Genomic DNA, 22,717 nt, shown 5'->3' on the forward strand with positions numbered 1-22,717 from the left:
TATGGGACTGAACCTGACAAATACTATGTTTTTTCCCTATACATACATACCTTTTCACTTAAAGGAGGCACTTTACGGCCTCTCATTGGCATATCTGAAATGCCAGCATCACTACTCATATGCTTTGGAGGCATTATTAGGTGAAATAGGGTTTCTGGAACACAAGCACTGTGATACCAAGACAGTCCATCTGATACCTAAGAGAGCTACTAAGTAACTAACGGGCAGGTTGCCTACACAGCTTGGATATGCTGGACAAAGGGATGACTCATATTCTGGGTGCGATGAGACAGTGCAAGATTTCATCATGCCACTAGAAGCACACACTTTAAATCTTATGAATTGTTCATTTCTGGAATTTTCCATTTAATATTTTCAGACCACGGGTGACCATGGGTAACTGAAACCGCAGAAAATGCAGCCGTGGATAAAGTGGAAAACTGTGCAAGGACCTTGATTGCACTGAAAGCTCTACTGGTGAAAGATGGATTGTATCCAGCTAATTTATAAATACAGTAGAGCATAAACCCAAAAATGGAATTCTATAAAGTTCATGAGTTAGATCTATCTATATATATTGACTTGGAAACATTCCTACATCCTGTTGAACAAAAATGAAAGACAACATAGATGGTGTGATTCCACTTATAAATATATTTACATGCATTCAAAATGTGGAAAGATGCACACCACACTGTCAGCATCGTTTCATTCAATAAGTATGTAGTGAGCCTCAATTATTCACTAAGCACATAACAAGTAGCAAAGTGCATGGTGAAGTTCACTCATAGGTCAGAGACTCAATAAATAGAATAAGAAATAGGGAAGTAGAGGAACATCTCTTTTATATGTTATTTGTCAGATGTGTCATAGCTTCAATTCTTGGTCACCATCATGTATATTCTCCTTAGTGAACACCCGTGGGCTTCTGTCCCAAGTACATCGCCTGAAACAGTAGATAAACAGACATTGTCTATAAAGGGGTGGGCGAAAGTAGGTTCATACAGAAAATAATAAAATAAGAACTAATAATACAAGAATAAACTCTGTTTTGCCTACTCACAACTGTAAACCTACTTTTGCTCACCCTTTATTTTCATGGACAGGGAAGGGGTAGTGCCCTTTTAGGCATTCTGAAGATATTTCAATTTCCCTAATAATCCATTTGTGGAATGCATATATACAGGGTGTCCCAAAAAATGTACACACACTGTGAATGATTATAAAGTCAGTGTTTATTAACATACAGTTCATTTTCAAAATTTAAAAGCATCTACAGAAATGAATATTTTGTCAATGTCTGTTTTCAAACTGATGACTGTTCTGGTTCAGGCACTGCCGATAAGGTGAAGCAATGGAATTACAAACATCAAGAATAATTTCGTTCAGTATTTATGCACCCTCAAATTCGTTGACTATTGCCAATTTTGTACCCTAAATTTTATCATTTATGTATCCCCATTAAAAAAAAAAGTCTAGTGTCACTTTAGGATAAATTTTCTTTGTTCAGAGCTTAGTCAGGCCTCACCCATTATTTCAAATCAGTTAAACCTGAACAGGAGTGAAAATTAAGTGAGCTATCAGCTGTTAAAGTGTGTACACATTTTCTGGGACACCCTACTTAGTTTTCTGTTTCTGTATAGCAAGTTACCACGATATCTATTACAGGAGGTCATCAAGAGGATGCGACCGCTGGTTGACCTGTGAGCCTGACAGGGCCAGAGGCTCCTCACCCCTCCTCTGTCCTTGGAATGTGTGTTCTGTCCACCTTCCCTCAGAGGAAGCTATTCCAAGGAGGTAGCCCTCAAAGCGTGAGGTGGCGAGAGCATCCGATGGTACATGTGATGTGACTGCGCTGAGTTAAGCCTCTGTAAACTTTTAAGATTCTGGCGGGCAGGCACAGAGATGGACTCCTCCTGAGGCCCTCAAGACAAGCTTCATATATAAGTTCCCTTGCCAGTGAAAATGGCCATCTCCCAATCTGGAGTGATGTCCCCTCATTCTTATGTCTCTTCTTGCCCTGCATGTATAGGGGCCAATTTGCAAACCAGCAGTGCCTTAACACACCTGTTTCTTAGCTCCCAGGTCAGCTGGACTGATGAGGCTGATTTCTCGGCCTAGGGTCTCACGGCTGAAATCAAGGTGTCAGCTGAACTGAGTTATCATCTGCAACGCGGGGTATTCGTGCAGGCTCACGTGCTCGTGGCAGGGTTCAGTTTCTGGAAATGATGGGCCTGAGACTTTGGTTTTCTTTCTGGCTACTAGCTAGGGCTGCTCTCAGCTTTTAGAGGCAACCTGCACTCCGTGTCAGTGACGGGGAATTTCCCACTCATGCTTCCCATCTCTGCCCTCGTCTCTCTTTCTCTGATGTCTGCATCAGATTTAAAGAGCTCCTGTGATTGGATAAGGCCTACTGGAGACACTTGTGCTTTCTTCAAATCAGTTGCACCAAATAACCTAATCAGGGAGTGATGGCCCAGGATGTTCACAGTATCTCTCATACCAGAGACGGAGATGATTCTGTGAGGGTGAGGGTCACTGAAGATCAACAAAGAAGTCCGCCTGCCCCTGCGTAGAAAAAGGGTGCATGGATGGTGTCGCCTGCTAGAGCGCTTTTAAAGCAAGCAATGAGAAGAAGATCACTACTTCACTTTACCAGTGAGTACCCATTTCATTTGGTATGGCATAGAAAGGTATTGTTGGAGAGGGGCGATCAGCCTAGATTTAATTCCTACAGGAAAAATAGGGGGGGCGCATAGAAGAATATTCATCCATAAATTAAAATATAAACTTTTTGCATTATGGTTTTCATGCTCTTATTTCTTATTGTCTTTTCATTTTTTAAATAACTGTTTTAGCTTTATTCTGCAGTCCACATATGACAGCCCCCAACCCAACACTTAAACATTTGTCTTCTGAATTTGTTGTTTCTTCAGATGTATGTCAACAGAGACCATTTCTTTCAGTAGCATATGCAGTCTGATCCTCGTGCGGGGATAGGGGGTGGGGTTACGGGGGCACAAAGACCCTGGCTCGCCCACCAGCATGACTCAGAGGTTGAGCGTGGACCTGGCTTTCTGTTTCCCTCGTGCCAGTCCATCCTCTGGGAGGGAGGCTGCTTCGTCCGGCTGACATTGGGAATGCCATAGTGCTCTGTGAGAGTTTCCGGGTGTCTGTGAAAGTCCTCCACTCTTTGCTTGTGGATCTCGGAGGCTTTCTTCAGAATCCTTTCCATTTGCTGCTTTTCCTGGCTCCTTCTTCTCCTTCTCCTTTTTCTCCTCCTCCTCCTCCCCCTCCTTCTCCTCCCCCCTCCTCCTCTTCCCGCCCTCTTCCTCCCCCTCCTCCTCCCCCCCCCTTTTTTGCTCGTTCCCAGGACTTCCAGGAGTTTTGCCTTGTCTTTGTCCTTCTTCTTCTGTTGCTGCTGCTGCTTGGTCCCGCTGAGCTCTGTGACACCTTTCAACTTCAAGCGTCCCCTTTGGACCTGCTTGTAGGCTGCCCTGGCACCTGCCCCTTCCTTTTCATTCTTAATAAGTAATATTTCTCATACAACTTAATCCCATGACAAATATATGCTAAAAACACAAACCAAAAAGGAACCACGTTCCACAGAAAAATATTGACACATTAGTTTTTGGTTTGTTTTGTGTTGTTTGTTTTGGAGGTTGTGGTGTTTGATATAAGAAACCCACAATTGTTTGTTGTACTCTTAGATACATGGAGTGTCTGTGGCTGTGTGAGTTTCATGGAATGACCCCAGAACAAGGAAAGACTAAAACTGTAAAACTGCTCAGCACTTGCACTAGGTACTTAGCTGCTTTCTCAGTAATTCCCTATAATTGTGTGAGGAATGATGGTGTTCATAGGAAACATCATTTTGGTTTGAGCCAATTTTCTCTTTCTCAGAACCTAACTAAGGAAATACATCTTCTAGTGGTTTTCCCATTAAATGAATGGGTTTTACTAGAAATGCAATGTCTTGTTTGGCTAATACAATCTTGCTGAAGGAAATAAAACAAGTTCTGGCATTTGGGGGAATATTTTTGGATAATTTATATTAAACCTGAATACATTGCCATAAATATTTGAACCATTAATGTATGTGTGTACCTAGAGGATGTGTGTGTGTATAATTGCTGATGATAATAAGATCCATGGGAGATCTTTAAAGTATTTGATTCAGATATACTCTGTGCTCTATTTTTATTTACTAGTTTACTCTTAGGAGAAGTGAATGTATCTAAATGTAATACACATTACCATCATGCTATTGTATAGTGGACATTAAACTGCAGTGTACATATCCCTGTGGATGTATGAGTTTTTTTTCCCATTGGGATATAGACCCAGAGAGCTTTGAGGGCAGACCAGACCAGAAAGAATGAAACAAAAAAGCAAGAGAGAGAGAGAGAGAGAGAGGGAGGGAGAGAGAGGGAGGGAGAGAGAGGGAGGGAGAGAGAGAGAGAGAGAGAGAGAGAGAGAGAGAGAGGAGAGAGAGAGAGAGAGAGGAGAGACGAACAGAGCAGAGAAAGATAGTTTGTTGCAATACTGGCAGGTGAAATAGCTCTGATGAGTGGGTAACAACTCTATTTGCAAGTCGGGTGGTTTACAGTCCTTCACTTTAAGCAAGGTTGCAGAAAGGCCTAATTGAGTTGTCAGCCCATACATGATTAAAATAATTTTTGATGAAAGATGACTGACTTTTGGCATATAACTGAGAAGGAGCTCAAGGAATTGAATGACATTGCTATAATGGAAGGAGTTTCTTCCATTTCCATCTTTTTATTTTTGTGAACAAAGAATTTTCACAGTTACAGTAATATAAACATAAACTAAAAAAAATAAAAGGAAGGAAGGAAGGAAGAAAACGGACTCTGGGCCCTGTCTTCTTTTAGTGATAAGGAGTAATCACTATGGGATACATGATGAAAAAAAAAAAAAGGAAAAAAAGCCAAATACATCCATCTCAGTATGAGATTCATGTCCAGTAATTATTGATCTTTGTTTAATAATTACTTATCACAATTTCAATAATTGTTTTCATAATTATGCTATTCAAATAATTTTAATTAAGAGTCAACCTGGAAGAAATTTTAGTTTTACCTATAGGAGTCACATAGTCACACAAAATGCTTTACAAGCCATTTTTAAATATGTATTTTTGTTGCAGCAAAATATCAATAAAAAGACTTTCAGGCATAAAACTTACTACATTAGGATAAAGTTCAGTGGCGATGGAAGTGTGAATTCAAAAAAATAGGAAGAAGCAATATGTCCAACTGTAAAAATGGTCATTTTCATGTAATTCCCTTGAGTATTTAGATTACTGTGGCTTCATTAAAAATTATGTCTTATTTCAAAACATCAACATTTTAATATGCATTGGCTTATATACTTTGCTATTTAAACTTATGAAAAAATGCCAATTTCAAATTGTGTGAAGGGTATGGAAGGAGTTTCTTCCATTTCCATCTTTTTATTTTTGTGAACAAAGAATTTTCACCGTTATAGTAATATAAACATAAACTAAAAAAAAAGAAGAAAGGAAGAAAACGGACTCTGGGCCCTGCAATAAGACACAAAAATTATGTGTCTTATTTCAGGGCCCAGAGTCCGTTTTCTTCCTTTTTTTTTTTTTTTTTTTTTTTTAGTTTGGGTATGGTTTTATAAAATTATTTGGAAAGGTTGATTGAGGATTAGTGCTGCTGTGGAACGGACTATCCATGTGCTTCCTCAGTGCTGCAATAAGGGGTCTGGTACCGGGGCTAAGGTCCCAGCCAGTGATATTGCCAGTGACTCTCCTTTCTCTGAACACCTGTGGCCCTCACAAATCACCTCAAACATGTGATGCTTATATTTCTGATGTTGTTGACTCAAAGTTTTACCAGTAGTCATATGTTAGGTTGGCTATATTTGGGGAAAGCTCTTTTTTTAAATTTTATTTTTATATTGATTGTTGAAAGTATTACAGATGTCCCCTTTCCCCCCCATTGATTCCCTCCACCCCATATCACGCCCCCCCCCCAGCCCTACCACACTATTGTCTGTATACACAATCAAAACAATGTCACAGTTGGTTTCAATTAAATGATTAACCAGTTGGCTTTCAAATAGTAAAATAACATTTCATTAAATGTAATTACTATCTTCTCAGTCATAAAACTAAGCTAATGATAATATATATCCGGAATGATTTTATGAATATACATATTGGTAGGTTTTTAATAAGAGTGAAAATAGATGGTACAAATAATAGTAGTAAAGAAATAAAGCTGGTGTCTTCATTTTTCTAAAGAGATAACATATTAATTTGAGCCGATGTTTATTTGTGGAATGTCAGTTTGTCTTATTTAATGCAGTTTAAAAGCCCACAATTACAATTTTGATTAACAAATGCATAATGAGTACTTAAATACTTGATCCTGTGTTCCCTGAAGGGTTCTGCCCTTTAGCATCATCAGTGGTACCATTTGAAGTCAATGACATAGAGATGGCATTTGAAGTCACTGGCAGGAAGGAGATGGGGTAAGCAGAGAGTGTACTGTGAGACTAGAAATGAGGTCCTGTTATTAAATATTGGTGAAGTGAGGCTTAGAAGGATCCTGAGAGGTATAGTTAGAGAACAAAACTTGAAGTGTGTGGGGATTCCAAGATGCAGGAAGAAATAGTGCGATGGAATGCTTAGCAATTAATATAAAAAAAAGAAAAAAAAAGAAAAAAATGAATTATTTCCACTGGATTTTTTTAACTGCAAATATTTTCAAGGACATAAATGCAAAGGGTGAGGGGAAAGCCTTATTTTCTGTAGGTTAGATAGATTTAGAAAAAAAAAAACCCAAAACACACACACCAAACAAACAGTGGGCCCTAGCCAGTTTGGCTTGGTGGATAGAGCATCGGCCCATAGACTGTAGGGTCCCCGGTTTGATTCCAATCAAGGGCACATGCCTTGATTGCAGGCTTGATTCCAGCTCCGGTCAGGGCGTGTGTGGGAGGCAACCAATCTATATGTCTCATATCAATGTTTCTCTCTGTGTGTCTCTTCCTCTCTCCCTTTCTTTCTTTCTTTCTTTCTTTCTTTCTTTCTTTCTTTCTTTCTTTCTTTCTTTCTTTCTTTCGAGAAAGAAAGAAAGAAAGAAAGAAAGAAAAAGAAAGAGAAAGAAAGAAAGAATTAAAAAAAAGAAAAATAACTTGAGGTGGTCTTTTGTGGTCAGTTTTGTCCTTTCATGTCATACTTCTAGTGAGAAAGAAGCAAAATACTGGTACTTTAAAAATATATATATATATATATATATATATATATATATATATATACATACATATATATATATATATATATATATATATATATATATATATATATTTCAGAGAGGAAGGGAGAGGGAGAGAGAGATAGAAACATCTACGATGAGAGAGAATCATTGATCGGCTGCCTCCTGCATGCCCCCCACTGGGGATCAAGCCCACAATCCCTGGCATGGACCATGACTGTAAATTGAAGTGTGACCTCCTGGTCCATAGTTTGATGCTCAAACACTGAGCCACACCGGCTGGGCAAGAAGTTGTTTTTAATGGTCTGGTCTGAGCAGCAACTCTGGGCTGGGGGCCGAAGGAATGGTGGAGGTGGAGGCAAAGGTCTGGAATGGAGGGGAGACGGGTAGAAGTTGAGATCTCCTCCACTGGTCTTGCTTCTACATCCTTTTGTTTTCTTCTTTCTTCTCCCAAGGGAAAGAATATGGTGTACATGAGAGAGAAGGGGAAGCAGACTGTCCATAGTCAAAGGAATCACAATTACAAATCCTAACAGGTGGAAGTGTGAAGTAACTTCTGCTGAAAATGAAGGGGCGTAGGGGGAGGCCAGTCCTAATTGCTGTCAGAGGTTGAAGATGGTAGAACATTTTGGAGAACAAGTGCAGAGTGGGAGAATGAATTGATCATGAACTATAGCAAGGCTGCTGGCTTTCATGGATGAAAATATTAAAACATTAACCCAAACCTTGAGTCTTTCTTGAGGAGAAAGTAAATTAACATAAAGGTATATACGAATATTCAATCAAGTCTGAACAACAAGTATTTGAGTTTAAGACATATGGAATGGAATGATTTGAAGGGACAAGATATAAACCTATGAAAAGGTACATGATGGAAAACACTAATATTGCCTTTATGAACAGAAATCACTTAAAGCAAATAGACCACAAAACACTTAATGGCAGGCAAATTTGGGACTGGAACAACAAAAGGTGGGATGATCTTATCAGAAAAAGTCAAATGTCCAAAGTAATCTTTGTTATGGGAATTAAGCAGAGTCACTTCAAGATATATTCACTGTTCCTTTTTTTGTTACTCCCTTGTGATACCTAAATGAGGTCCTCTTGCTTCTGTCTGCCTCTGAAATAAGCTATATAGGAAAATTATTATGAGCTCATAATCTTAGTCATAGCACCAGGGTTTGAGGCCAGCTCTACTACTTACCAGTTCTGAGAACCCAAACAAATTATATAAATACTCTAAGCCTTCCTCTCCCCCCAATTAATAAAATAGATAATAATACACCTATCTTAGAGGTGTGTTGTGAAGATTCAATTGGATAAATTGCCCAACAAGTCTAGTATACTCTATCGTGTAAGAAAACTTAATACTTGTTAACATATTACCATTATTAAAGTTCTTAATAGGGCTCTTAAGGCACAAGGGTATTCACCTATCTCTATCCATATCTTTTTCTGTCATTGTGCTAATTAATCTAATTCATTTTATTACAATCAATAAGTGATAATACAATTGGGGTATGAAAAACTCATTTTGACAATTATAAAGGATTCAGTATGGTAACAGCTATTCAGTTTAGCAGTTTGACCAGCGTTAGATGAAGATCAACAGTAGCCTATAAATTTTAAAACTTGATAAAACTCATATTAAGTGCTTTTTAAAAATATATTGAAAAGGACACTATCTTCTTGTGTTTCAAGATACATATGGGTACAAGACATAAAATGTCTTTCATTGGCATCCAATTTCCTGACTTACTATTCTTAAGTAACACATTTAAATGTTGAATCTTGCTGTTGACAATACCAATGCCACAGATGTAAAGAAAGGTAAGTAGGTAGTTATTGTGACAACTGGGTGCTTCTAGGGTGATCCACGTCAAGTGTGCATTGTCCCCAGAGTTACATTGCTTGTACATTTTATGATTTATATAAGGTTTATGTTGTATTCTTCCAAAGGAAAACCTTGATGTCAATGTACCTGCCCTCAGTTATATTGGTAACTGTCCATTTCATATTAAGGATCACATTGAAAGTAGTTTTTATGATGTTTCTGAATTATGAAGGAATTTTATTCCTTTTGCAATCGGACTGTGCTGCAGCTGACATATATTATGGCTGCGTACTAAGCTAATTGTAGAAAACATCATCATTTGGGTGGCCTTCCATGGTATTGGCATGGCTACTAAAACTCACTTTGTCTTGGCTACTTGCAGATTTCAGTTGTAGAGCCAGATTGCCCACAGTCATCAATGCCGCATCCCCAGAGAGAGTTCAGCTTGTTGGGAAATTTTCTATTGAGACTAGAATGTTTGTCCTTGGGCAATAGTGGCTGTAAATTTTGTTGCTTTGCCCACAGGGCTCGCTGAAATAAATCTCAGTTTGGAGAAGGGAGAGGGACAGAGAAATTAAGATTTATTTTTCCCCCCAGCTTCTGTGATAGCATCCACCAACCTGCTCAGCATACCTCTGGGGACCCTGAATAATGCATAGAAAGGCTGTTTTGTTTTCATTTGTTTTAAAAATCAATCTGCTCCTAAAATTCTTCAAATATTTACTACTGTGGGTGGAAGGAAGAAATTTTTTTCCCCTCTCAATTTTGCCATGGGGAGGAAACATTCCTGTGCTCTCGCCAGTCCAAAAGGGAGAGTAGGATTAGAGTGTCTGATCTGAGACATAATTACCACTTTATTTTAGGTTATGTTCAACTGCTGCATAAGCAAATAGTAAGGCTCCTAGGGCATTTTCCCCAGAGGTCAGTAGACTCTCCACTTATACCAGCAAGAAAAACATCCATTTACAACTGCTGTCCTTTTACAACCTCCCCACCCCGCCTCCAGTAAGCTGCCCCCAAGCAAACTCCAGGTGTCTTTCTCCTTCCCCATCTGGCTTGTTGCTTTAATTAAAAATAGCATGTTGGGTGTTGTTTTTAAGCATTAACATATGAGTTACTGTTCAATGTGATCGCCATCTCTGTCTATTAAAGATCCACACACCTTTGTGTACCTGTGCTAGAGCTGTAGAAATTATTTAACACTGTTGAACTACATTAGTCTGCTTTGCTATTGGAAGGTCACAAGAAACTTTATACTCTGCCATTACTTTATAATATGTCATATTTGTGTGAGGGCTAAGTGTGATGCTCCCTTTTTGAGATGAAAGTCCAACGTAATTAAGGACCAACTTGATAAAGTTCAAATTCTGATTTCTTTTAAGCTCTCTAAATAAAAAGCACAAGGTAGCTGAGCCTGATTCATTCTGTTAGCATTTGCTGAATGTTCACAATGTGCCAGGCACTGTTGCCAAGCCTGGGAACCCAGAGGAAAGAGAATCATGTGTCCTGTCCACAGGCCCTCACTGGGTAGGGGGATGAGATCTAAAGTTCCAACAAGTGACATGATTGAAGTAGGCATCATAGATACCAACAATACAAGGGAACCAGCCAGGTGACAGGAAATGACAGGACAGTTCCAGGCAAAATATTAGGAAATGGGAGAAGATAACACAAAAAACCCTTGCCTTCAGAAACAGAATCCCTCCCCGTGACTGAACTCTGTGAGCAAGTTTCCTGAAAAGTAAAAATAGAGTTAATAATTCTTGCCTACAAAGGAGTTTCCGGAGGGATAAATCAAATAATTTATGTAAGGCACCAAGCCAGGTATGTGGAGTTGCCCCCCAAAAAGTAAATTCCCTTTTATTCGCATACTAGAGGCCCAGTGCACAAAATTCATGCACAGGGGGAGGGGGTGTGTGTCCCTCAGCCCAGCCTGCATCCTATCCAATCTGGGACCCCTTGAGGGATGTCCAACTGCCCATTTAGGCCCGGTGGGATCGGGCCTAAACAGGCAGTCAGAAATCCCTCTCACAATCCAGGACTGCTAGCTCCCAACTGCTCGCCTGCCTGCCTTCCTGATTGCCCCTAACCACTTCTGCCTGCCAGCCTGATCACCCCCTAACCACTCCCCTGCCAGCCTGATTGATACCTGACTGCTCCCCTGACAGCCTGATTGTCCCTAACTGCCCTCCCCTGCAGGCCTGGTCCCCCCCAACTGCCCTTCCCTGCTGGCCATCTTGTGGCAGCCATCTTTGACCACATGGGGGCAGCCATCTTGTGTGTTGGAGTGATGGTCAATTTGCATATTACTCTTTTATTAGATAGGATACAAGCTTCTTAATAGTGACCTATTTTAAAGATGATACATTTAAATGTGATAAAAAAACAAATGAGTAGTCAAATGAATTGGCACTTTTTCTGATGAAGTAAAGTCCATCAGCTAGAAGTCCTAAATAGCCACCTTTGTTATAAAGGTAAGAAATTAGAACAATACTAACGCTTTTGTAAATTTACATTAAAATGTTATGTCTCTCTTGAGGATTTTGTTGGTAGATACTTTAATAGTTACTCAATAATCATTTTTAGGTTAGCTATAATTTTTTTAAAGTCTCCAGTATGATCAGTTGGCTGAGTACACATTATATCTGCCACTTATTGTTATTTTAACAAACATAACTAAAATTTATGGTTGGAGTCAAAACCAAACATAATAAAATGAATTTATTTTGATTTTTCAGCAAACTAGCTTGTAATCTTGATAAATGGGAAGGTTTCACTTTTAATTACAATCTTCATGAATCAGTGAGATCTATGCATAAATACTAAAAGCTAGCATCTTAACAATATTTAAATCAATGGAAGGATGTATGAGAAGGGGGAAAAATCAACATATATAGATGATACCTTTCCTTAAATGTTGTTCCTCTTAAGCCATCCTTCCTTTCTCTTTTCTTCCTTCCCTCCCTCTTTTTTTCTTTTCCTCATTGATTTGTATTCTTTTCTACTGAAAGATAGGATATATGTCAGGTCTATTAATAAGGGTAAACTGTAAACAATGCTTTTTCCCCCCTAGTAACACTCACAGGACTTCCTCATTAATATTAATAGGGGCTTACTATTATCAGAAAATTTCAAGAAAAGATTATGCCATTGCACTCTTAAATAATAGGTTATTTTACAATCAAGAAAATAGTTTCCTTGGCAGTTGGAAATTGGAAGTTGGCTAACAAGCTATAATGTCTCATATTAGTGTTAATGTGCAAAGAGGAGAACATGATGACCATCTTTATATTTGAATTTGAATGTTTAAAGTTCAAAAGTAGCATTTCCTTAATTAATTTTTAAATGATTAACTATTAAGCAAAGTCTTCAATGTAATTTTTCTCATATTTTAGTGATAAATGTCTTGCCTTATTTATATCTGGGACATCTGAAAATGCTTTGCTCTTGTTGACATTACAGAGTATAGATTATTTCTCTTTAAACCTAAACTCCTTATTTTGATTAGCACATGTGAGATTTTTCTTAGTATGTATATCTTGTCAAATCTTAGAAAATTTATGTGCAGGGTAAACATCTTTCAAGAAAACAGTTGTGTGCAGATAGTCCTTCATCCCAGTCCCTTTGAGCTTCATTTAAGCACGTGCCCACTTAGTGACAGATAATTTCACCTTTCTAAAATAGTAAAATACAATAGAATCTTTTATGAATGGAACCAGAACATTTTAGTTGTGAATACCTTCATTTTGATAGCGCCATTTGAAAGACTTGTTTAGAAATACAGACCTGTATTTTGTTTCAAATTATAAATCTTTTTTCTTAAAAGAATAATAGAGATTTGATATAACTGAGCTATGCCTATCTGATGGGTAGCAACTTTCAGCACACAGCAACCATTGTCAATTATCAGTAAATCTATAATGTGTGATCAGAAGATAAAGGTATTCTATTAAGGCATTTGAATAAACTTCTATTTATTTTAGGCTAATGTGTTTTTAATAACAAACTCTAATTTTCGTAGATATCATGCATTAAGTACAATCTATTTCAAGCATTTTCTCGTGCAATATTCCTGTGCCTGTTCTCCATAAGCATAGCTAAAGGGAACCAGCCTATAAAACCTGTTTCATCTAATTCACTTCTATGCATTTATGGCTGTACCATGTGGTAGGAATCGAGAAACATCAGGTCTGGCATTCTTGTAACGTTCAATTAGCCTCCAGGTGATAGACTTGGCCAACTGTCTTGGTCCATTGCCAATTCACAATGGTACTATCAACCAGCACCACTTAGCACATTACTTTGAGGCACTGAATGATTTTATGTGGAACAATAAAGGATTTTGCAAAGTAGATATTTTTAAGCTCTTTTATCTGTGAACGAGGATGTGTCACTAGCTGGAATCTGTTGTTCTCTTTGAAAGAATAATTTGCTTTTTGGCTTCTCCAGGTTTTTTCAAGTGGAATGCTGAAAACAGTTGTATGCAGATTTCCTAGTCCTTCCTCCCAGTTCCCTCTGCCTTCCACACCAGTGCAGTTTCTTTTTTCTTGCCTGCTATTTATTTTTGATCAAGAACATTTTAGTTCATTAGAATTGTGGGTTTCACTTCTTAAATAACTTACATTGGTTTGGCTTTGGTTCTTTGACATAACAAAGATAGAAGTAAAAAGTCAACTTACAAAAAATATTTATTGGTATAAACAGAGATTATGAATATTGGATTTCTAAATTATATGTTCTCCTTTGACTTAGAAGAAATTCCCCAAGGAAGAACTGGTGTCTCTGTATTCTTATTGAGGCTCATTATGTATTACATTGACTAATAAAGATTAATAAGCATATGTAGGCAATGTCAAATTTAACAATGAAAGCTATGTCCTCTTTTTGTGGTGAAGTTTGGCTCTTGTCAATTTGGTTACCCGAAGCAATGAAAACCAGAGAAAGCTATGCTGTGTTGCATGTTTTAAAATGTAAAACCTGAAAAAATGGAAATCTCAACAACTTCAGAATTAGAGGCAAACCTAGACCAGAAATTAAAGGTTCTTATAGGGCCTGGTAGTGGCATTTACTGGTAGATATTTTAAAGAGACATGGTCAAATTAGGCAGTTCTTGTATTTGAGGAATTTATAGACAAAATACATAAAACATGTAATCAGGACTATAAAAATGGTAACATGTATCATCACTAGTTAAACACAGTTTTAAAGAAAAAAGTTCAGTTATTGCTGGCCTTAATCCTAGATCCTGTGAATTGCCATTATTCCTATTTGTTGTGTGTTGATACTAGATGGCTCCTTGAACTCCATGGGGGTATAAGAATCAGGCTATATTTTGGTGTGGGTGGAGTGGTGATGACATCAAAAAAAGTGAAATGAATGTTCCTCAATTAGGACTTCTCATCTTAAGTTTCATTTTAGTTCACATTTTGCAAAATTAAATACTATCAGTTTTTATACTGTCATTATTTAAGACTTTGTAGCTTTAATTTTATTTTAATGAACTTAAGCATTCACTTGATTTTTTTAGGAACCAGGCAAAGGCTCCTAAAATAAATAGTTCATTAATTTTTATGACAACCTTAGTGTTATTTACATGCATACAAATGAAACTAAACTACCCCAGGGAACTTGTAGAGGGTCAGTTTCAAACCCATGAATTAATGCAAATGGTAAGGTAACACCATTTGGGTATAAGCTGTAAGCTTTGGAGAATGGAGAATAAGCAATCAAGGTAAAATAGCTCTACAGCCTGCATTATTTATGAAAGCGAGATCCTGCCATTTATATTCTAATGTGCTGTTATAGGAGACAGAGTTGCCTGTTTGTGCAGGTGCACGACAGAGGTCACTGTGACACGGGGGCAGGGAAACCAGTGTGCTGCGTCTTTATTCACAGGAAATCCGCAGGGTCTTTATTTGACCTACTATAACTCTAATAGTTATTGCTACCACATGTGAAATCCCTACCAGGAGAGAGCAATTATATTTCATCCACTCCAAGTGTCATCAATTCAACGATGCATTATGTTCAGTGCACCACCAAGAAAGAAAAAGTACTTCCAATTAAAGCATGACTTATGATAAAGGGAAGATTCATCTCAATTTCAACACTGTGAACATATGAAAAATAGAAAGTCACCCTAGAATTGTTGAAATACATTGCTGCATTTATTTTGTCACATGTGCTTGCTAGCTCGGAGGTGAAGATTAAACATTAGTTCCAAGGGTCTGTCTCTGTTAGACACAAATACTCCCTGCAAGGAATGAGAGGTCAGACACTGCATCTCCCCCATTAGCACATTAGGGAGAGAAATGTGGGGATGGTAGGGTTTTATCTGATAGAATGCTTTCGATCTCTGCCTCTTTATAGATGTCTTCTACTTAACCGGTGCCAGTGAGTTTTAGTATGACATATGTAGGCGTATGAAAACTTCAGCAAGTGCTTCACATACTATTGCCCTATTAATACAATTTAATTCTAAATTTTCTCAAATTAAACGAAATCAGGCAGACATTCTTAGTGGAGTGCCATAATAAGATGCATTTCTAGTAACTTGGTTAATAAAACAAGCAAAATCCCTATCTCCTTGACATCTCATTTTCCCCCCAAAAGCCACTTTCTTAGCAATATCAAAGTGACAAATGATGGCTTGGTAGGACATAGTAACAAGGAATGACTTCTCCATTCTTAACATTCAGAATTTCAATTCTAACCCACATACATCTATTTTATTAATTAAATCCACGAGTCCAGACAGAATGTGATGTCCAGAACTTGAATTTTAATAATTGCAGATGAGCCTAAAGTGAGAATAATCATCTGAAGTTCCAGGATAAAATATTTGTATTTACCTTGGAATTCATCAGCTACTATTTAGAAGCCTCAGGAGTGAAGATAAAAAGGATGAAATTATTCCAGGAATTTGGCTACTCAGAAATATAGGTCATAAGTACTTAGGATTTCAGTCTGGGAAAACAATATACATTCCATGAAACCAGATGAAGAAAGAAGACAGCCTTGTCATCTCTTTTCATTTTATTTGTTCCATGGATACTGCCCCCCCACCACCCCACCTCGCCCCGCCCCGCCAACGTGTTTAGGAATGTGGGTTCTTAACCCAAACATCACTGAATTACCAATATATTTTTCCATATTTGTAGGCTAAATCTTGTTATTGTTTTTGCTGTTTGTTAGGAAAGGAGTTCAAAATTCAGCCAAAGACAGTACAATTATTGTTAGTGGCATGACTGTGAGGTGTCCCTTCTTGTTTTATGAAACTAAAAATCTATAAAGGTAAACTAGTTGTTTATCATTGAGGTAAATACGAAATCCCCAGCATTTAGCCTAGAGCCTGGCGCATAGGTGAACAAAATATTAAAATATCACATGCCCATCATCCATCTTTTTAAAAAATATATATTTTATTGATTTTGGAGAGAGGAAGGGAGAGGGAGAGAGAGATAGAAACCTCAATCATGAGAATCATTGATAGGCTGCCTCCTGCACGCCCCCTAGTGGGGATCAAGCCCGCAGCAACCCAGGCATGTGCCTTGATTGGACTCAAACCTGGGACCTTCAATCCACAGGCCAGTGCTCTATCCACTGAGCAAAACCAGCTAGGCCCATCCATCTTTTCAGAATGATCTAGATCAGGCCAAATTGGAGATGCTATCTAGTGATGCTGAGAAACTCCCATTATAATCTCTTTTTTTCATTGCTTTTGGAGTAACTTTGTTTTGGAAATTTTATTTTTCCTTCACTTCCATTCACTGAAGGGAATGGCTTTGAGTGTCAGATTATAAATTAGACTATTTAAAGAACTATTCAATTCTGAAAACTGTGACTGACTAGAGCTACATCTACAAAGAAAGAAAAAGGAGATGAGCAATTTTGCAGATCTGAGCTAATAAGATCAATTACATGAAAAATGCAGATCTCCAGAACTATTAAGATAATTGATTTAGCTCCTCATTTTCATATGAATACTTTCAACAATAGCGAATAGGACAAAGTAACATTATTTCTTAAATTGACATCTGCCTACACAGCAGAATCTCACACACTGCTTTTCATTTGTAAACATCTTGATTTTTATACAAAAATATCATAATGAATCAATGTATTTTCTAAAAATACTCCACTAATGTTATAACTGAATGTACATATATATTCATATGTGTGTATATATGGAAATATAGAATGTCAACTCTTTTTTAAAAAATATATTTTATTGATTTTTTACAGAGAGGAAGGGAGAGGGATAGAGAGTTAGAAACATTGATCAGCTGCCTCCTGCACATCCCCTACTGGGGATGTGCCCATAACCAAGGTATATGCCCTTGACCGGAATCAAACCTGGGACCCTTCAGTCCGCAGACCGATGCTCCATCCACTGAGCTAGGGCCAGAATGTCAACTCTTTAGGAAAGAATGAACATTTATTGGTGTTAAAGTGACATATTTTATGGAATTGTTGCTTAGGAAGGTGAACAATGAGTTATGCAAATAAAATTAAAGTGAATTCTATAAGGAATGAGTGGTATAAGTCAGTATTTATGCCACTTTCTAAATAGAATAAGGTGTTCTCTTAGTTCTGATTATATATACAAGCATAAATGTACTGCAAATAAGGGTTAGTCAAAGGAAAGACATCATTTGCCTAGTATTATGATCATGCTGGTATTTCTTCATTGAAGCATGGTCACTGTTCGTTTGAGTACAGTTTTATGCAATTTGTTCATTGAAAAACATTAATTGAACAAAGTCACTTAGAGACAAAGTCACTTCTGAAAGATTCTCATTTAAAGAAAAATATTTCATATTTTACTTCCAAAAAGTGTAAATATATAACAATGATAATAAAGTTTTTATTTATCACATACCTTCTGCTTCCAATAGTAAACTAACACAAGTTTTTGGGTGCCCTCTAAGTGAGTTAAATGATACACATATATCTGATGCTTAAATATTAGGAACATTCCAAGGTCGAAATATGATTGGGGATAGAGGACAAACACTGAAAAAGGTAATTAACACTTATCCTCAGGTCCTTTCCCTGTGTTCAGTTACTCACAATCTACCAGGGTCTGAAAATATCATCTGTATTATGAAAGGCCTGTGGCTGTAACGCCGTAACGACCAGTGCATTGATGGGTTTCACGGCCCGGTGGGTCTGGGGTCCTGCACGATTTTGCGCGCTGGGCTTCTAGTATATAATAAAAGCCTAATATGCAAATCGACTGAACAGGGGAATGACCAGCAGAATGACTGATCACTATGATGCACACTGACCACCAGGGGGCAGATGCTCAATGCAGGAGCTGCCCCCAGCCTGCAGGCCCCAGGTCAGCCAAGGCGTGTACGAGTGGGGGAGGCCCTCCAATTTCCTCTCCTGTCACCTGCAGAGGGAGGCAACCAGCAGTGACAGCGGGGGGTGGTGCTGGCGAGCAGGCGGCGCCAGGCTGGCCAAGGTGGGTGCCAGCCAGGGCCCGCTGATCGCCCTGCCAGTTGCCACACAGATCAGCCCTGATCATCGGCAGGCCTGGGGACCTTACCCATGCATAAATTTCATGCATGGGACTTCTAGTTAAACATAAAATTCCAGAATTCAGTTTATAAATTTTAAATTGCTTGCCATTTGAGTAGCATGATGAAATGTTGCAATGTGCCACTTCGTCCTGCCCAGAGTGAATCACCCTTTGTTGAGTATATACTACTGGCCTGTTAGTTACTTAGTACCCATCTTGGGTATCAGATCAACTGTCCTGGTATAGCAGTCCTTGTATTCAAGTAACCCTTAGAGTGGCTTGAAGCTACATCACAATGCCTTCGTCATTCACCTCACTTCATCTCATCACATAAGCATTGCTCATCTCACATCATCATCAGTCATCACTATCATAAGAAGGGTCATTACAGTATAAGATATTTTGAGAGAGAGACCACATTCATTTAACTTTTATTACAGTATATTGTTATAATTGTTCTATTTCATTATTATCACTAGAGGCCCAGTGCATGAAATTCGTGCTTGGGGGGGGGGGGGGTTGTCCCTCAGCCCAGCCTGCACCCTCTCCAATCTGGGACCCCTCAAGGGATGTTTGACTGCCCGTTTACAGGGATTGGGCCATGGGGGTCTGGCCAGCCTGGGTGAGGGGCTGAGGGCTGTTTGCAGGCTGGCCACAGCCCCTTCAGCATGGGGGTTCCTCTGGAGTGCCTGGCCAGCCTGGGTGAGGGGCTGATGGCTGTTTGCAGGCTGGCCACACCCCCCAGCGACCCAAGTTCCCAGCCCCTCCTTTTTTTTTTTTTTTTTTTTTTTTTTTCAGCGCCTCCTTGAGCAGAGGCCAGGACCGGCTGGAAGCAGGTATCTGGGATTTATTTATTTTCTATAATTGAAACTTCGTAGCCTTGAGCGGAGGCCAGAGTCAGCCATGGTGAGTGGGAAGCTTGGCTTCCTCCATTACCAGGGGCAACCCAAGCCTCCTGCTTGCTCCAGCTCTGTGGCCGCTGCCATCTTTGTTGTGTTAATTTGCATACTTGCTCCTGATTGGCTGGTGAGTGTAGCGGAGTGATGGCCAATTTGCATGTTTCTCTCTTATTAGTGTAGATTGTTAATCTCTTACTATGCCTACTTTATAAATTATACTTTATGATAAGTATACAGGAAAGCAGTATACTGTATATAGGTTTAGGTTTAGTCTGGGTTTTTAGGCATCCACTGAGGGGAGGGAAGCTTGAAACATATCCCTCCAGGGATAAGAGGGGATACTGTATAAGGTAGCATAATTTGAGTCAAATGAATAATCTATAAAGAAATAGAAAAGCCTTGTGCTGTTGCTGGATCACTGAAGAAATGACAGAGAATATTCCTGTTTATTTTTAAATTAATTTTATTTAGGTGACATTGGTTAATAGAATTATATAGGTATCAAGTGTACAATTCCATGATACATCATCTGTGTATTGCATTGTGTGCTCACCACCCAAAGTTGAATCTTCTTTCATCACCATATATTTGACTCCCTTTACCCTTGACTATACCTGGACCCCTTCCCTCTAGTAACAACCATACAGTTGTGTGTCTATGAGTTTTCCTGTCTGTCCCCTTCCTTTTCTTTCTCCTTACCTTTCACCTAATTCAGACTTTTATTTTCTTCCTGAACTATTTTTTAAAATTATTATCCTAACCCATCATCCACCATGCATGTCATCACCCAATTAGTCTTTCATGAGTCAGCTTTGGCTCTAGAGCATAAGCTCTACCTGCTTTATTTTGGCATTTAAGGTAGTTAAAAACTAGGCCTGGCTATAGTGCTCATTTCCATTTACCTTGGCTCTATCCAGAAGAAAACACTAAATTTCTTCTTATTACATAAATGAATTAAAAGAGTGATCATGAAAACAATTTAGTGAGGAAGAATTGACAACCTTTTCAGCATTATACTATATTTGAATTTTCAAATCTACTGAGAATGAGAAAGGGCTCAGTATGGATTATAAATAGACTGTGGCAAGCTTTGAACTGTCCACACCATCCTAAGCTTTGAGCAAAGCTCTGCTAGCATGCTGAACCAACTTAAGCTCTGATGTGAGTTATAAAAAAACAAGATGAGTGGCTTTATTTGGAGCATTATGTCAGCCAAGTAGGTAAAATGAATTCATAACTGGACTTTCTTTGCTCATCCCTTTCATTCCTCAGAGGATAATTATATTTCTTCATGACTCTAAGCAGATAAATTTCACTATTCTTTATGAAAATGATGCTCTATTATATTTGAAAAACAATATGAAATACCAAGACTTATTTCCTTGTCAGTCATCTATCAAAAAATGGTAACATCAGCTTGGCCAGTGTGGTTCAGTGCTTGAACGGCGACCTATGAACCAGGAAGTCATGGTTTGATTCCTGGTCAGCGCACATGCCCAGGTGGTGGATTTGATTCCCCAGTGTGGGGCATGCTGGAGGCAGCCAATCAATGATTCTCTCTCATCATTGATGTTTCTGTCTCTTTCTCCCTCTCACTTTCTTTCTGAAATCAATGAAAAATATTTTTAAAAAGTGATAACATCAGGGATGTCCGACTTCCGGGCCTATAGATAGAGATCCATAATTACATTTTCATAGACTTACTAATTGATGAAATATATTTGGTTATTTACATGTTTTACGTTTTTCTAAAAAAAAAAAAAGTCATGTTAATGTGGGATGATCTTACATATTCTAAATTAATATTATACTCTTACCATGACAACATATGCATAAAGATCATGTTAATATGTGCTCAACATTAAAGAACCCAAATATCACTTTGGACATTGCCATCATCTTTGGTACAACCATACTTGCTCAGAACCTTCTAATGGAATGCAGTTGTTCACCAAATATTCTCTATGGAGTATTTAATATATCAGATATTGTTTTACTAACTGGGTATCCTGTCTCTAGAGACATTGATAAAACATGGGATTTTTGTGTACACTAAGACAGGGCAGGTGTGGCAAAGTGAGTGGGAATGACCCACAATACACCTTGAAGGGCTAAGCAGATTTGGTGTTGGGGGAAGACAACTGCCTGTGGTCCTTCCTGCTGATTGCACAGGTACAGATAGTGACTTAGACACTATGCAGAGGGCACAGCCTTCTCATAGCAGCAGCACAGCTGCAGGGGCTCCAAATGAGAAAGCAGAGGACACCGTGGGTGAATGGAGCTCAGCAATAGAAATACAGTGTCAGATGCTTGGATATCAATGAGGCAGGCGATCGCCATCAGCTTTTGGCTAGCGCTCCAGACTTCAAAGACAGCATGCAGAAACTAGACTAGAAATTGAGACAGGACGTTTTAACACTAGAGGTGAAAATGCATGCAGGAAGTAGATTTTTGTGTGCCAGTCTATAACTTGTATGGACTAAAATGCTAAGCTAATTCCAAAGCAGGTATTATCATCTGCTAATTATTTTGCTAGTGACTAACTTTTTCAGATAAATGATTTTCCAAACTGGGGAACATGAGTCACTTTTAATACATTGGGGAAAATTATTTGGATGCTCCGGGGAAGGGAGGAGAGGGGGCAGGAAGAGATTAACCAAATAACTTACCCTGTATAATAAAGAGGTAATATGAAAATTAACCCTCATGCCATAACGCCATCACAAGATGGTGGCACGCACAGCGGAGGCGGGGCCGGCTGCTCCTTGCACCTGCCGCCGCAGTTCCCCTGGCCCCGCAGCGGGGCAGGAGGCCCAGCGGCCGCTCCGCGCTCCTGCAGCCAGAGTTCCCTCAGCCCCGACAGGGGACGGGTCCTCACTGCTGCTCTGCGTGGCTTCCACTGGAGTTCCCTCAGTCCCACCAGGGGCCGGGTCCCAGCTGTTGCTCTGTGTGGCTTCCACCCGGTGACCAGGCCTGCAGGGGAGGGCATTTGGGGGGGACCAGGCTGGCAGGGGAGGGCAGTTAGGGGTGACCAGGCCTGCAGGGGAGGGCAATTAGGGGTGACCAGGCTGGCAGGGGAGAAGTTAGGCATCAATCATGCCAGCAGGGGAATGGTTGGGGGGTGATCAGGCTGGCAGGCAGAAGCGGTTAGGGGCAATCAGGCAGGTAGGCAGGCGAGTGGTTAGAAGCC

The 22,717-nt window shown here is 39.1% G+C and overlaps 2 protein-coding genes across 4 annotated transcripts in view; one reads left to right on the top strand and one right to left on the bottom strand.

The window, feature by feature from the left end:
* NKAIN2 (sodium/potassium transporting ATPase interacting 2) overlaps positions 1-22,717 on the top strand; it is a gene marked incomplete at its 3' end in the record, with an annotated part of 821,309 nt that overhangs the window by 179,897 nt on the left and 618,695 nt on the right. The gene's annotated exons all lie outside the window — the stretch shown is intronic.
* LOC308245902 (protein FAM32A-like) lies at positions 2,963-9,518 on the bottom strand (the record flags this gene model as incomplete). Its single annotated transcript, XM_080663834.1, has 2 exons — positions 2,963-3,523; positions 9,465-9,518. 2 exons carry the CDS (start codon positions 9,516-9,518, stop codon positions 2,963-2,965), a joined length of 615 nt encoding a protein of 204 aa, XP_080519960.1.

Source organism: Plecotus auritus (assembly GCF_963455305.1).
Source record: "Plecotus auritus genome assembly, chromosome: 4".
NCBI classification, from domain to species: Eukaryota; Metazoa; Chordata; class Mammalia; order Chiroptera; family Vespertilionidae; genus Plecotus; species Plecotus auritus.